The sequence below is a fragment of the Pseudopipra pipra genome, chromosome 4 (genome assembly GCF_036250125.1).
Source record: "Pseudopipra pipra isolate bDixPip1 chromosome 4, bDixPip1.hap1, whole genome shotgun sequence".
Classification (NCBI taxonomy): domain Eukaryota; kingdom Metazoa; phylum Chordata; class Aves; order Passeriformes; family Pipridae; genus Pseudopipra; species Pseudopipra pipra.
Window position 1 is genome coordinate 14994556 of NC_087552.1, and position 17830 is coordinate 15012385.

Sequence of the window (17830 nt, forward strand, 5' to 3'; positions counted from 1 at the left end):
TTAAAGTAACATATAGGAAGCGATCACAAGAGGAATGATGGAAAATCAGGGTGAAGAAGGAGAAACAGCAAAGAAAGAAGAGTTGAAAGACAGCTGAGAGAACAAACCACACATCAGACCAGGGAGAGGACTTCAAGAAACCTATGAACGGGTCACAGAGTCAAATTTTAGTCCTATCAGGCAAGTTGCATTTCTGCTCAACACATCAAGAACAGCTACTTCCACCAAAATAACAGGCAGAATAGCCATAAATCATCTTCCTCTCCTCCAAAATCTAAGATTTCCAGAACGCCCAAGAGATTTCCTCCCCACTCCCTGCATCTCTCATTTGCCCATGCTTCTCTGGATAGAATGATACTAGCTCCTGGATAGTCTGAATTAGATCTTTAAATTTCTTCCTTATAAAGCTACAGAGATCTTTTTTCCCCTATAATCCCTATGAATTTTGAAGAAAGCTCTTTCCAATTCCCTAAAACAACTCACCAAACCACTCCTATATCAGAGCTAAGTGAAGATGATAAATTTTCACCCTCAGACACCAAAAGACTTGGAAGACTTTCGGCTTCTAAATGTAATGGCTTCTCCCCACCATAATGCCACAGACACAGGAAGCAAAGGTGATAATTGGCTTGATTGTCTTCCCTTATTATGACAAGGGAGTTTTGATAACGAGTTCCTCTGGAATGGCCCAATCATCAAAACTATTCCCCACTTGCTCATCTACCAGGCAACGCTGCAAAATAATACAAAAGGATAATGTGGTAGAGTTTTAAAGGCACACCTAACAGCTACTAAAACTAGTAATTTCAAAGTGGTATAGATCACAGGCTGGGTGATGAAATGGTGTATAGGAAGAAATATTTTTCATTTGGACAATTTTACATTTGCACTCTCGAATAACTGTTCAGCCGATGCATCCTTACACACAGATCAAGAGAACTTAAAGTTTAGGTACACTTTTTTGATATACCATGTGTTTTAACCATCAGGGGAAAAAAAAACACCAGAAAATTGCATGGCTGTTATTAAACACTGACAATTAAATGATACGGATTTTTTGCTTACCTGGGTTTGTACTTACAATCCCAGAACATTAACTTTTTCAATGATGAACACAGTTTAATCTTAGGATTGTAGAATTCCTAGTATCAGATTGGGTAACCACATCTTCCTTAGCCAACAAAAGCAGGACATTTATTTTGTGTCCTTGGGCATGTATCAATAAAAAAACAGATTCTTGTAAAGGATAATAAAAATGTCTCCCTTTTATTATCTCACAACCAAATTCTCAAATTAATATGCAGCAAGATCCACCACACAAGCAGCTTCTAACAACATAGATTCTCTTTCTAAGTACTTGACCAAATACTTAATCACCTTGTCCCAGACAAATAAAACATAGGTCTTACATAAGGTTTTTCAGCATTGATCTTCAAAGAGTTCACAAAGTTGCCATGGTCCATCACAGCTGACCCCAGAGACATGATACCTCACTCTGTTTTACCCAAAAGGCTAACGACAGAGCCAGAACCAGAGTTCATGTTTCCTCAGCCCCAGATGTACCACATCCACCATGGCACAGCGCCTGACATGTCTTTGAGAATAACCCAAGTCCAAACTGACATCCAACAGTCACTCCTACCTAGACAAAGAAAACCCCAAACCCTCTATACTGTCATAACACAGCCAACTGCCACAGCTCTTATGTGCTGTGTTTCAAGGCAACCAAAGAGGTCTCCAGAGCCCTTACGGAGGGTGTGCCTGTACTCTGTAGCAGCAGGACACTTCTCAGATTAATTAGTTCATGGGGAGCTTCCTCACTGCATTACTTCTGAGCAAGCTCATTTATCTTCATATTACATTATGCAGTGTAGATACACCCTCAGACAAATCAATTTCTCTGGCTAAGGGATACACACTTGATGAGGCAAAAGAAGTTTAAGAAACATTATTACGAACAAATGCTCTCACAGTACAATCATTTATATTACCAGTTGACTCCCAGGTTTAAATTCTTTGTATATCAGAATGGATTCAAATTAAAATGAGAAAAAATGCATTGTTCTACTCATGTCAGAAAGATAAATACATCCATAACAGCTTAGGTGAAGTTTGGTAAGGAGACATGCAAGACTGTTTTCTCCCCTAGCATAAGGGATGTGATTTGCTGTTCTTCAGAAGAAAAATTAGTCTGAATGACAGAGAAGCATCAAATTTCAAAAATACATTTCCATTGGAAACTGGTTCAAATTTGGCAGTAAGTTTGCCACACACTTCGTGTACGCTGAGTGTGTTTGTATTTTATGTACCTTCTTAGAGCCTGACTGAGAACTCTCAATTCCCAAGACCCGATTCTTGATTCGCTCTGTCTCTCTGCTGTCAGCAGTTGTCTGTAAAAGTCACTACAAGGTATGCATTTTTACATTCCTCCAACATCAGAGTGGCACAGAAGAATCTGAGGTTCAAGCTTACCTTGTCAGTGATTTATACAATTACTTACACAAGCCTCACATAATAGAAAGCATCTATTTTGCCACTGGTATAAAACACACACACCCCCACCACCCCAGAAGAACGTTACCATAAAAAAGTACATTCTAATGGTCAAGAAACTAGAGCACCTCTCTCCCTCCCGCACAGAAATGTTGCGTTGTGTTGCTTTCAACTAACCAATCATACTGTAGTTTTTTTCCACAGGAACTTTTCCCTGTTCTAAGGATAGCACAGACAGTGCTAACACAGAATGAGCACTCACTCCATACTTCACTTAATCCTCACTGTTCACTACGTGGCATCTTTGTACAATTTACAGCACCTACATCTAGATTCATAACTAAAAACATTCTCATTTTTCTGTTGATCACTGTTATGTACCTGAATTATTTCCTTACAGGAACTACTCCACAGCACCTCCATCAGACAGTTTTATGATCCTTGTTTCAAGGTAGCAAACTAGGAGACAGTGATATGCATCAGGATTGCCCGTAATTAGAGATGGTTGACTTGAAATACTTTGGGTCTCTCTTCAGAGGATAGAGCAATTAAACAGCACTTTGTCAGTACAAAGTACAACTTCAATCTATTTCATGTGTTTTCAAAGCTGACATTAATCGGTCCCAAGAGTCTGAACTCAGAAAATGAGAAGTTCACAACTAATGGCCATATTTAAAACACATGGTTGAAGTGACTCACTCAACCTCACACAGGAGTTCTATAGCTGAATTAAGATTTTTCTTTAATCCTTCAGAATGGCATCCCAACAGCCATGGCTTTAAAACCCAGTCTCAGTGTTAATTCTCTCCCTTCCTCACCTTCACTAGTTATGAGGAAGTAGATCTAAAGGAAACAACCTCATTAATTAGCACAGCTGGATTAATTTCCCAAATGCCATTTACCTGGCCTTCCTGAAAATAGCAAGTGCTTTGTGGATAAAGAAAGAGTCTGAAATTACATCAGCATATACTATTTTAAGGCAGAAATTTAACAAGACCAAACTGAGGTTACACCAACAACTTCAATTCCAACATTTCCTACCTATTGAGAACTTTGCATTGCATCACTGTCTGAGAACTCCACGTTCCCTGAATTTTCACTTCATGCAGTCTCAAATAAAATTAAGGATTTAAATCAATGTTTGTATCTCCATCTCGCTACAGTTGCAGCTTCGAGCGTGAATTCCTACTACAGGGTCTCTTAATACCATCCAAACAATCTCTACAAGGGCAGATCTTCAACAAAAAGCTAATGGTCTATGAGATAACCAGTACACAGTACAGGAATGTTATATGGTTAGGAATTACAGTGCAGGAACAAGCAGAAATCTCCTAACGTTAATTTCTATCAGAAACCTTTCTATCATCTCAGAAAACTGAGCTGCTTTCAGTTTGACCAATGCCAGTAGATAACATCACTATTTCCTGTTTGACACCAACACAATAACCAGCTTTAATTCTAGGATTTTTTACAAACCACAACAGCATCACATTGCAGTCTGTGCTTTGCCACATGAGCTCATCAGAAATAAATAATTGTTCAAACTTCTTTTCAAAAAAAAGCATTCAAAGACAAAATGAAAACTCACCTCATTTCCACCAACAGCTTTGGTTAAAATTACAGCAGAAGACACAGGAGGTGGCATGCAGCCTACTGTCTGCAAGCTGAAAACAACAAAAAGAATGTTACGGTCCTTACGCGGCACAAACACTAAGCAACATAAAACCTTAAAATACCAAATAGCTGAGTAGAAAGTCTTATCACCAGCACAATGCAACCAGTTTGTAGCCAGCTCAGCCCTGCACTAGCTGGCAGGACTTCTACAGAGGATTTTCTCTTACCAACCAGCAGTGAAGAGTCATGTCACCATTTAAAAAAGCACAAAAGCTTAATATCTCTGTGACTCCATTTCCCCAATTAAGTACTGTATCTACCATTCACAAAGATCTCTATACATCTATCACAGACAACTGCATTCTCGTTCTGATGCAGTAAAGTTGGTAGTGTGTTAGCTACTTGGAAAAAAAAATTAGAAATAAGGATGTAAACTCCTATTTTCTTGAAAAGCAGTTCAGTGATAAAAACATTTACTGCAAAGTAGAAGAGCCAGATAACCAGGCTTGCTATTTCAGGTTCTCTCTACACTTTTTCTTTTATCAACCCCTTTAAAAAAAAAAAAAAAATCACAATTAAGCTCTCTATACCTGAACATTAAAAGGCCATCAAATGTTTAATTTTATGCACTTGATAAAATCCCCTGACTGCCATCAAAACATCACCACGTTTCTCCTGCACTTTAGAAATCTGAGATATACTACTATTATTGTCACTTTTTTGCATTGTTTGTGCAGCACAGTTATTGATGTAGATAGCAAATGGTTTTACAAAGTAAGAAAAAGAGTGGTGAGCTTTGTTTTCAAAGACAGTCCACAAAAACTGGTTATTACAAAAATTAGCTCTATCAAGTGTATTTAGAAACAACAAGAACATCCCACAATAGATTGCAATTAATTTGGGGGGGAAAGTAAAATAGGGCTTCTGAAGAAAAACTGTGTTGACGTAGAAGGAACAGTAAAGCATGAAATAGGACACTTTGCAAAAGCCCCAAGAGCATGGAACCTACGTATGGTTTCAAGTATTGGAGCTTGAAATGGTATTCCAGCTCAGAACAATGAATTACTGGTGGTGAACTACTCTGCACTTGTAACCATGTCACTCCATTCCCGAGAAACAGAGTGTCGAAAAGCTGTAGCAAACAGAAGTATTAAATCCAGGCAACAGGGAGCATATTACAGTGCAATTGATACTCTGCAAATATACAAAAAGCTTAAAGAGAAGAAACAAGTAAGTGACACTGACGGTATTCAGTTTGTCAGCTACAGACACTGTGGAAAAGGAAAGAGGCAACCAACGTAAACATTATATAAATCCAATCACAAAGTGCCAAGTATCACCTTGGAAGTATATAATACCTTCAGTTTACAGTGAAATAAGCTATGGCAGCAGAGAGTTGTCAGCACTTAGCAGAATAAGCTCATGTTGAAAAGAAAAGACATACAGGCAAAAGAAATGGTGTGGAAGAATTTGGAAACATGCATGAAAATCTACAGCAGACAAACACATGGCAACTGACATCCATCCCCTAGACTGGTTGTGATAGTAGTTATCTCTCTTCTGTGAGGCAGCCAGCTCCTTGAACTTCTCACCTGCACTAGTAAGGGGTGGATTAAGCTCAAAGTTATCCAGAGAGGTACAAAATGTGTACAAGGGCATTCATCTCAGCTGGCAGGGATTTTCCACACTACAAGGGAAAGATTTAATAATACAGCCTCTGTTAACCCTCTCAAATTTAAAATAACACTTTTGGAATTAAAAATAAAAATCAGTATCAAGCAACGGTTTAAATATTCTTCATATAAAAATATTAATCAAAAAAAACCTGGTACACACTAAATGGAAATACTTTAAAACATGCACCTGTGAATTTGTTCTTGCTTTGCATCAACTGCACACAATACTACCAACATATAAAGAGATTCCTCCAATGGCCAACTACAGATTAGTACAGATAAAAACCAACCATCTGCAACATTCCACTGGTTCAGGCCACGCTATAAGTACTAACATCAGGGGTCCAAACACTGTTCTGCTGAAAACACTACAGACAACTGAGCAGTAGGGTCTGAAGTCACACATTGTAGATATGGAAGCTTCAAATCCATATCTTATACCCAGTCTTTGCATCTCGTGCCTAACCACTTCTACTGCAAATGCTATATGTTAAAAGTGGCAGAAGAGGTGCAAACATTAATAACTGCTTCATGCTCCTTTTCAAAGGGATGCTGTCAATGCAAAATCTAGTCAGCTAATCAAAAAATTAACTTGGGATGATGCTTGGGATCATCCTCAGTTTCTCCTCAAATTTATGTATTTCCAATAATTATAAAGCAACAAACCTAATATCATCCCAGATGGGAGAGGGGGGCAAAAAAACCCCTGAGCTGTAGAAACACAGATGAAAAAGTGGTACCATCTGAATCTGCCTCTCAAATAACACAGCAAAACAGATCATTGCAGAGGATGGGAGAATCTACCACACATTCTGAAGCAAGATGGGAAAAGTACTGTGGGCTGTGCCCTGCAGGCATAACCTTGTACAGAGAGTAGTGGAGAACTCCAGTCCACAAGGGAGCCACCCTGCCAAAGGGTGCTCCATGCCCTTGGGAGCATATGCCTATTTTTCCAGGCCTTTGTGACAGCTATCAACCAACTTCCACTACAAGCTGTGCTAAACATGTGATAACTTCGCCAAAACCTGTCTTGTTCCACTCCTGTTTTCATCAGTGTTTCTAAGGGAATAAAAATTACAAATGTGGGGCATTAGGATGAACTTTTGGTTACACAGAGTGGCCACAGCACAAGCAGTTCCTCAAATCTGCTCCTCACAGGGAGCAGATTTAAAATGTACATATACAGGGACCTGCTTTAAAATGTTTTACTAGAGTTAGGACAGAGCTCAGTATCTTCTGCACCTGCATCACACTGAAGGTACAACTCCCATCAGGCTCCCTTTGCAGTGCCTGCTGCTCTAAGCGTGTCCTGAACAACAATATTTATCAAGAAAGTAGTCTTTAAAACATTAAAAAACCCCCAATCAAGCTACCTTCACTAAACTCCTCAGTCTGACCATTCTTTGAATGAAGCCTCAATACAACAGAGTTAATGCACTAAAAGATAAAACACAGCCAAATCAGAAATAGTACTCAAGGAACAAGTGCTTGAAAGGTAGCTTGAAACATGCAGAGGTATACCAGCTCACTGGTAAGACACAGACACACCTTCATGAAAAATGAGGATGGTTTTGGTTCCACATTTACGGAGATAAACACAAAATTTTTTGGGGTTTTGTATTTTTTTTCTTTTTTACAAAATTACATACAATGTCTAGTTCTACACACAGTTTCACAGGTGTGTATATATATATATATATTGTGTATATATATATACAGCTGTATTTGTGGATGTAACAGATCACGTCCCTTAAATACTAAGAACGCAAGTGGCATAAGAGTCATCAGAAAGGAGGGATAAGAATTGCTTCAAGGAACCAAAAACCCCACAAAAACCTCTTTCACCTTGCACTTCAGCAACTGAAACTCCCCTGGATTTTTAGCAACTGGGGAAAATCATGTCTCCATTCTAGCTGAGAAAAAATTTCACAACTGTTTTACTTTAAAGAATACCCTTTACTGCGAATAGCTAAATGAAAAGGAACATTGTACAGCAATCTTGTTATATCCTTGATTTACTAAGGCTGTTAAGCAAAACAGTGTCAACTTTTAAATGATGTCATCTCAATTTCACCTTCTCACTATCACTGGGACCACTTCACACTTGGTGGAACACCTGGAGAAGCCACTTAAAACAAAACAAAATGCTCTTTCAGGTTTAGGTCTTGTAAAAACAAACATGAGCAGCTTTTTCATTAAACTTTTAAGACAAGGAACTCCCCAAGCAATGTTTCACCAAGCAGTAAGAAACAATGGGTAGTTTTCTAAAATAATTGATTTTTACTTTCCAGTATAGCTGCATGGTGCTAAGTATTGACCTTCCATTCTAAAAAAAAAAAAAAAAAAACAACCACCTTTTTATTTTTTTTGATTTTACATAAAATCTATCACAAGTACACCACCAATGCAGCTGTGGAAGCACACATTGGCAGAGTATACCTAGCATTTAAAATTCACTGTTTTCATAGTAACTAACTTAGTTTCTGCTCATCTCAAGGTTCTTCTCCTACAAAAACTTTACTTCCCCCCCCCCATATTTAGCTGGGAGCAGATACTAGAGACGTGCAAGAAATGCTCAATACAGACTATTTAAAAACAGAATAGTACGTGGCATACACGATACCTGTTCACTGACTTCTGTTTTTCCTTCACCATTCCTTTTCTTCCCTCCATATCATTCTTAAGACCCATCACTTCAGCTGTGCTTCATGACAGAGAAAGCCAACCTGTCGCAAGCTCCCTACATATGAGACTAACTGATCAGACTTTCTAAAAACAAGACCAAGTTCCTGAAAGGATAATCTTGTGCACATACTTTGTTTTAGACAGCAAAGTGCTGAAGCATAAAATGAACCAGCAAAATCTGTTTAAAATACACCAAAACATCCATTGCAGGATAAGCAGCCCTTTAAGACGACAGCTACAAACATATTTCACTCCATTATGCTTAAACATACCCTTTTAAAAGCCATTCATTTATGGGTGTGATTGATAATAGCTGAAGAAAGACCCATATTGCTGTTGGGAAGAACACAAGTGTAAAAATCTGGACAAAAAGGTGTAGTTTCACATGCATCAAAGCACTTGTCAGCTCCTGCAAAAGAAAAAGAAGAGAGGAAGTTGCAGTCATAACAGCTGAAGTAAGATCACGTTTGTGCTTTTAAAACTAGGATCACCTTTATAATACAAAGAGAGTGCATGTCAAAAAGGCACCTTTAGGGATCATCTGATCTTCCTCTTTAATAATGAAGTACATCCAGACAACATAAAAGCTCTATCTGCTCCTGGGCATTTTTCCAAAAGAATTGTCCACCACTTCAATAATAGTGTAGCTCTCACAACAGCAGCTTTTCAGCAGGCAGCCTTAGCACTTTGTCACTGCTTCAAAACCTGTGTTAACTACACTGGCAGCTGTTTACTTAACTGACTGCTGATATCAAGAGGCATGAAAACTTGTAGTGCACACATGATTTCAGGTTCTTCTAGTCTAAACAGGGCCACAAACTGTGATTCTCATTTATACTGTAAAAAAAAAAAAAAAAAAAAAAAAAAAAAAAAAAAAGAGATGTTTACATTACCAAGCATTCACTTGTGGTGGGTTTTTTTAAGAAAGAATAACAAACATAAAAAGAAAAGTATTTGGTTGCAAACTCATTATTTATTGTATCAACAGGTAGGAAATTTACAGGAAAAAAAAAAATCAGGCTGACGACAAACAGCAAAGAAAGAACACCAAGACCATAACAAGCTAACAACAGCTAAGCCATAAATTTCAGAGAAATAAAGTGCAAAACACCACTGGAGACTCAGAAAACAACAAAGAAAAATTTAATTTTAAATACCGTAAGAGTACAGAGGTTTTTGAGTACAAGGAAAGAGCCTTGCACATTTCAGCTCATTTCAACTCTCATAGACTGAGAATAAAATTTCCTTTCCTCTCTCTCTCAAAGTAATTGGCACTCTTTTCAAGTAAACAACGCAAAAGAACTGATGGCACTTTTATTCAAAACCTAATTTGCTAGGATTCTCCAGCTATCTGACACTCCAGATGCATTAAAAATATATATATGTATGTTTTAAAAAGTGTAGTTTCATACACAGTAAGGCAGCAGCCAATCTTCAAATGCCACCCTGTCTCAGCTTCAAAACAGTTGAACTTTCATGAAACACAATAAAATACTGCATTTTTGACCAGCCAAATACCCACGGATGTTAACTATACATCTGGAAGTACAAACAATTCAGCACTGTGTCCTTGTTACTTTACTTTTCATAATAAAATTAAGTCCCAAATTTGGATTGGGAAAAAAAAAAAAAGAAAAAGAAAATACACATCCATACATATCCTATTCTTGAGGTTATACAAAACATGGAACTGAAACATACATCTTGACCAAATTTTACTTAGAAAGTATTGTTACATTCAGTGCTTGGTTAACTGAACAAAACAGCATTTTTTTTTAAGCAGGCAGTAACACTGCACAAAAAAATAGGCCTTCTTCACACACAGCCTGTCACAGCACCTGTGGTGTTTTGAACAGCTTCACTGTAGTACTGTTTCATTTTATCTCAACAAGAAAGCAAAAATGGAACATCTACAGGTATAAACGCATTCTGTACAGGAACAAAATACACCTGGAAATACCTATATAAAAGTGGCCATTTTAGAAGTAAATAACACAATTGGAAGAAAACAAAGTAAGTGACTTCTTCCAGCAAAGCTGCCAAGTCGCCTCCATTCCTGGATTTTGTAGTGGATTGGGGGTACCCATGAAGGTACCCCCAGTCCAGGCACCGTCACAAACACAGAAGTGCTCTTTTAATTTCATATTTCTACTATTGGAAAATGCCTTAAAAACAGATGGTTTTAGGAAGATTCTGTGATACTTCCAAAAGCAAAATCCAAACCAAAAACTTGGGAAAGCCTCACTGGAACTTCCGGGGAGCAAGGAAGGTGATACAACACAACCAACCCACTGCATGAAGGAATGCTGTATTAGTGGAACAGGTCCTTGCAGATCCAAATTAACAGTCTAGAAAATGTCTCTCGTGATTACCTTTGAGGATATAGTTATTTAAAATAGTTATTATTTTAATAGTATACCTTAGACTGCATGATCACAGAACAAATGCTGAGGCAAACAGCCTTCATCCTCTTAAGCAATCCACAAGGGCTCTCAAAAAAGCAGAAGTCTCAAAAACGTTACTGGAAGCTGTTAGTTATGACTCCGTTTCTTCACACCAGATAGAACAGGTTACCTTGTCTTCCCCGGTATTTCAGACCCTTTGGGGAGCTTATCCTATCCTCTGACTGGTCAGTGTGGGTCCATACTGCCCTCCAGCCATGCTTAGGATGGTCATAGCTAGACTGCTCTGAGCAAATACCCACACAGAGCAAACAGTGTTTTCAGTGGCTTGCCAAATTCCTCATTGAAATGGATAACTCAAGTATGTGACTTAATTTCTGGGGCCCTATGGGAGGTATCTGCTTTAAAAAGAGCAAGCTATCCAGTCCCTGAAAACTGAAATAGCCTTATATTAAGGTGGAATCAAATGTTCTTGTCATTCCTAAACACAGACTATTTCCACGAGTGTAAGAGGATCTCAGTCAACTCTAGTTCTGAAAACATAACAAGGCCATGCACAGACAGGCTCTACTTGAATGTTGGAAATTATTTTGTAAAATGCTTTCTGAACACATTAGCAAACTTTTTGAGCACACACTTTCACAGCAGATAACACCAGAAGTGTAACCTTAAAAGAGCATCAGTTATTTCTCATTTTGTAAGATTTATCAGAAGGTCTCTGTTCACACTTCTACAACTCTTTATCCTTTTGTAAAGCATATCAAACACTTCTTTCCATTTAACTAATACATTATCCAGAGTTGAACAGCCAGCACAAGATCAAGAATAAATAAAGACAAAGGCAGAAACTATTTAATTTGCAATCCAGTAAAAAAGTGTATTAACTGGCTAATAATACCAACTTTAAGTTGTGCCTTAAACAATTAAAACATGCCCCAAAAGTATTTTAATAAGATCATGACTTGGCCTGCTAACACATTTAAGGATTGGTTTTAACATACACTTCAGGAAGCAACAGCACAAGGTACAATGAGTGAAATGGTTTTCTCCCTCTCTGTCTTCTACCCCCACAGCAGAAATTGAGGAAAGGCTTAGCTTTTTCCTGAAACATAAAGCTGGATGTACAGCATCAGCCCTAACTGCTGCTCCCAAAAGAATCTGAGATCTGGACCTGGACACAAACATCCACTCCTGTAAAAGCTTCATTTACATCAATATATTGCTTTTAGTAGCGCAGATGAAAAGAATTTATGCAAGTTCAAAGTTGGACACGACATATTGCCCAGGAAACTGTCAGTCATGTCCCCTTAACTGGAAAAAGTTAGAGGTACACTAGTATTGAGAATCTAATCAAGACTTTGATAATGCTATTGATTTCTCTCACAGCTGCTTTACAAATACAAAGTTTCAAGGACACAAACTAGTGAAAGGGAAAGAAATGTTACTTTTTTTTTCCCCCCATGCACAGATTCCTAAATCTGAAAGTAGAAAACTCCACTCATTAATTCTAGTCAGGTTTGTATTTCGGGTCCTCTTCTCTGTGGAAGAAAGTGCCTCTCCACAGTCTATTTCCTTTAGGATTAATTACCATCCCAGGCAAATAGATAACATGGTTCTTCCTGCATCCCCATAGGACCACAAGGCTCTAAATAACTGCTGCAGAATTGACTAAAGTTACTCATTTCACTAACACTGTGTCCCAGCAGAGCTAGAGGTCCTAGTGCCAGAACTGCCAGCAGAGTGCGGAGGAGAGGGCAGCCATCAATTCAAACACCACTATAACCACAGTACAGGTTTAGAAACGTCTTTGTTGAGTGCACACTGCTCACCCAAATCCCATTTCACCAGGAGATAACTGGACAACATTGTGATGATCCTTTCAGGCACTAGTATCATGCAACATATGAGTAACATCACCTGTTAGCACAGCCAACAGCATAAAAGGAATCAAAACACTAGACTAGCAGAGACATGCAGTGTTTCACTTCAGCTCTGGCTGCTCCTTCTCTTCTTGGCATATAGCCATCATTTCCTTTCTCCATGCCTCCTCTATACAGCACTAAGAGGTTCTCCACTTCGTCTCTTCTGACTCACAGGTTGTTCCTCTTTGAAAAAGCACGTGACACAAAATTATAAACAAATCTCAGTGCCTGTGATATGTAGCAGAGCATAGGTACTTCAAATCCTCCTGTCCACAACTATATCCTATAGGAAAAGATTGCCAAGACTTTGTTCCTGTGTATTGGTGTTGCACCTGCAGAGGAACCCTTTTGTGCTGATCCTGGCTGCTGTCCTGTCCCTACAAAATGTGGAAACTTAAAGCCACCAGGTCTTTGCTTCTATCAATCCAGTAGTGACCAGCTTAAACAGTTTCACCTGGACAACACACCAGCAGGTGAGCTGAGGCACAGTGAGCTCACACTTTCCCTTCGTGTCCTAGAGAGGCATGGAGAGTTCACATAGTCCCTCTCTACTTACTGCCCTACTAAGTTCTCCCCTAGGACTCAAAAGCTTTCTGGCCTGTTTCTCAGCTAAGAAGCAGGGAAGCCAAAGTGCAGAAGGGTTGGCAGAAGGCAGGTGCTAGTGCACTCCTGGACCCCACCCTAATTTAAGTTTGGGACACATCCAAGGTGTAGATCCAGTCTCAAAAGTTTGCTCATCACTTCCATTTAGGTAAAGCCCTGCCAAATCAAACAACCCCCTCTTCTACGGATGCATGAAATTTATTCACACTCTCCTTCTCACCATCTTCACTACTTTGTGAAGAACTTTCTGAAATCAAGGAGAGTTATTCCGTAAATTTCTAAAATTTATCTTCTCTTATTAGCCATCCCCCTAGCACCACCACCAACAGCACAGTCATTCAATATTCCAGTTACATTCAAACCTGATCAAAAGGAACATAAAACTTTTTAAAGCATAACAAGAATGAAGCAATGAGAAATTACAGTACCTCAGTTTTTAAGGAGAGTCCACTGTTAAAGAATATAGCTGAAACGGCAATGTAAGTTATGGTAATTTCTGGTTTCAAGGGTCCTAAAAAATATAGACATAGAGAACAAAGTGAATTATAGTCAAAGAGATAATGATATGCTTATACTGTATCAAAGTAAATGAGAATACTTAGAAAAAATATATGGAGAAAATATAACCATTAAAGTCTCTAATAAAAAGAATGGGGTTTCTATTAAGTTAAAGAAAGCATGCTGTTCATTTTTAAATAAAAGCAAACCACTGAGGGGAGAGTGAGTTATGATTCATAAAAATTTGGCTACTGTGATTAGAGGTCATAGAGAACTAACAGGTAAATTCTGGAAATTTGAAAATGGGGAATTTTTCACAGCTCTGTCATCAGAGTATCTGCATCTGCAAACTCAAACCATACACTCGAATAAAAATATTAGCTGCTACCTGCACAAGGCCATTGATATCATTCACATATTTACCTCTCACTTCTTGCCCTACAACACACACACCTGTCTGGCTGCCTGCACAGAGGAAACCAAATCATATGTTGCAATGATTTCCTCGGGGCAATACAGTTCTGCACTATTCCCTAACAACAGGGCTGTGGCAAAATGGATCACGTCAGCCCCACAATAAAACATTTCAGACACTGCTGCAGTGAGATCAGCAAGGGCAGATGCCTGCACCTCCAAGGGTTCCACTATATTAAAGGCTTACATTTGTATATATTTATATACTTTTTTCAGGGACATTAAAATAAAATATTTTTTACGCTCCTATAAAAATGATGAATTCTCTTAATACACTTTGCCTTCAGAGGCCACCAAAATGTATATACTTGGTTTTTCATGAGCATTCAACCAGATGCTATATTAGAAAGGAAATATTAGCAGTCTACTTAGAACTAAAGTAATATCCTAACTCTACAAGTGACCAGAAGGTGTCATGAGCAAAACTGCAGGAGCAAACAAGCAACCCTTTACTCGACACTCCAGAAGAGAAGAACCTTTCTGCTTTCTCGGATGAATGATACATTGATGGTCACACCGGAGTCACGTCAATGATCCTTAAACTAGGAGGATTTGATTGTACAAATCAAATTTTCATCCCAAGTCATTCAAACCTAAATCCTACTCTCAGTGAGAACTCTGCTGATGAGACACTAAAGTTATATGTGTCAAATACAAAAACCAAAAAAATTACCCAAACAACACATGTGAAGTGTAAGGAAAAAACCACGACAGGAAATGCAGGAGTTAAAGTTGCAACCAAGCACGTGGCTAGTTGCAAAATTATGGCATGTTACCTGAATAGATGTAGGGGGAAAAAACCAGAAAGATTGCATAAATATATGTAGCTATACAGAAAACTGTATTTTATATACACAATTCCATGTTTTTTCTAATCTTATTGAAGATTAGAGCATATATGAACATGCACATACACACTAGGCAGACAGGCAGTGGGTTAGTCTGGCTAAAGTAGGGGTTCTTCCAGGACTCAGGTTCTTTTTTTTTAGGGTTTTTCACTGGGCTACCTGAACTCCTTTCACAGGAGAAACCTCTATCACTTGAGCAGCCACACACTCATGGAGCACAGGGAACTCTGGTCACAACAGATCCCCTTCATCTCTGGTCATTTCCTGGTCAGAAAAGTTCTTTTAACAATGGAACTAAATGGGCTCATTTATCAAATAAGAAAGCACACAAAAAGGGCTTGGCTTATGTCCTGAAGGTGACAACACCACAAATCTTTGTTATTTATGGCACAGTGTTCCACTGGTAGGAATGCTGGGCTATCCATACCATTCAGTAAGGTCCTGCAAATTACAGTGCATGGTTACATCAGCTGGAAGAAGACAAACTAACGTTTCTTCATACATGGATATTTCCCATCCCCCACCTCTTCCTGGTTTTAAAAAGAAATTTTTTTTTTCCTCAGAATCCTCAGAACACTGGGATCACACAGCTCCAGAAGAGGTATAACCACTTTGGGGAACACGTGCTCACTAGTTTCAATCAACGCTCACAAGATTTTTAAAGCAAGCTGTCCCAGGAACAATACCATGTCAAAACCTGACATGTCTTTGCAGTAGGATAATTAAATGAAGTGCTCCATCATAGTGCTTCCATGCAGGAAGTTAGCTGAGGAAAAATTATTTCCTATTCTAGTTAAAAAGGACCTCCCACACTGCTGTTAACAATCAGCATGACAGTCAAACCAGAAATGGACAAAACACCTCTTATCAATTTAAAGTTGTCTTTAAGGTCTGCTGAAAACAAAGCATGGATCCTGCAAGATCCCCACGTGGGTCCTATTCATCTATGCAAAACAGCACACACATGTTAGAAGGAATCCCTGCACAGCAGGAATTTGCCTACCCTGAACTCCATGAAGTACCGGAGCCTTAGTTGACACAGCAAGTGTTCAGAGCCATATTTTTTTAAGTCAACTTTCTTTTTTTCCCAGAAGGTAAGAGAGGGAAAAAAAGCTGGCTCCTCAGTAAGAAGCTGTCTATCCTCAAACTTCTGCTCTGTTAAGGAAAAAAAAAATATCTATGCATATAAAAGCCCAGCTAGATTCTTCCTCCCCTCACATAACATAGAATTACTTAAGGAATTCTGTTCAAGTGTTCTACGTTCCTTTTCTTAAATCTTCAGAGAACAATTAGGGGAAAAAAATATAATATTTAACTTGTCTTTGAAAACTGTAAACAGGTGGAACTGAAGTTCCAATGAAAACTGACCAGAAGATGCTGCCAGCATTTATCCTTAAAGATACACTGTTTACGTTCAAATAACACTGCATATTTCATCAGCTCCTGTTAACACGAAACACGCAGGACCTCCCTGCTTAGCAAAGGGCAGATCTTTCTTCTGCTTTGCTCACTGTAAGCATCTGACACCACTTCGCATAGGATCGTTTTCCCTCATCTTTCGTGAAGAAGTAAGAGGGAACAACGAAAGGAAAAATAAACTCCAAAACTTTAAAATACAAGTGTGTTACTATAAAGTAAAAGTCTGGCACCTCAGAATTTACAAGTTACATCTCCGGGGAAGCTCACGGGTGGCAGAATTCCACACATTGAACTGCGAGGACTTTTATACCCAGAGCTCTGGAAGTTACGACTTAGTTTAAGCAGGGGCACATCCACAGCAAGTCACTCCTCACCTCCCACCACCACGAACCCAAATAAGAGCAGGACGCTACTCCAGCCACCGGCACAGCGTCGGGAAAACACCCACGGGGACAACACACCTGGAAACACTTCCCGGGTGCCCGCGGAGCAGTGGCCGAGGGGCAGGCGGGGAGAGGGAGCTGCTGAAGGGGCAGGGACCCCGCACGGGCGGGGCGGGGGAGGCAGGAGCCAAAGTACCGCGGGGCTCCCGAGGGGTCCCGGGCTGCGGCGGCTCCGGTGCCCCCGCCGGGGCGCAGCGCCCGCACTCACCGCCTTTGACGCCGACGCCGGGCTCCAGCCGCGCCACCGCGATCACCAGCACAATCCCCAGGATGAACCACTCCTTCCGCAGCCGCTCCAGCAGTCCCATGGCGCTGCCCGCCGCCCGGCGCGGCTGGGCTGGGCTGGGCTGGGCTGGGGTGGGCTCAGCTCGGCTCGGCGCGGAGCTGCGCTCGGGGCGGGGCGCGGCCCCACCGCCCGCCGGCAGGGCCAGCCGGATCCGCTCACAGGAAAAGTCTCACCCACCGCCGCCATCGCTACCACGCACCTCCTAATAGGCGCGCACACCCCGCGCTGCCGCTCGCCCGCCCGACTGCGCGCAGCGCCTGCCCCCCCCCCCACGCCCCCGCCGGCTTCGGCCGCCCCCTCGCCGCCCCGCACCCCCGCGCCGAGGCAGGGGCGGCCACTGCACGCCGCGGCGGCGCAAACGGGACGGGCGCCGTGGCGGCCGCTGCCGGCCGGGCGGGCTGGGGGGAGCGCGGCGCGCACAGTCGGTCCCGGCGGGCGGGCGCGGGGCTGGACGTGCGCGGCGGGGC

General features: G+C 40.5%; 1 protein-coding gene across 6 annotated transcripts in view; it reads right to left on the bottom strand.

Annotated features, from left to right (window-relative positions):
• The window catches only part of SLC10A7 (solute carrier family 10 member 7), a 148176-nt gene extending 130546 nt beyond the window's left edge, over positions 1-17630 (bottom strand). The window contains exons 1-5 of one of the 6 annotated variants that reach the window (XM_064651721.1): positions 17286-17390; positions 16219-16370; positions 13824-13906; positions 8741-8877; positions 4082-4157 (exon numbers count right to left, since the gene is read on the bottom strand). In XM_064651721.1, the coding sequence (XP_064507791.1) occupies positions 4082-4157; positions 8741-8859 (195 nt within the window). In that variant the 5' untranslated portion in view covers positions 8860-8877; positions 13824-13906; positions 16219-16370; positions 17286-17390. Of the gene's footprint in view, positions 1-4081; positions 4158-8740; positions 8878-13823; positions 13907-16218; positions 16371-17285 lie in introns of all 6 variants that reach the window. The other 5 variants (XM_064651720.1, XM_064651719.1, XR_010429961.1 and 2 more) reach the window with 5 other exon arrangements.
• Positions 17631-17830: the final 200 nt, after the last annotated feature.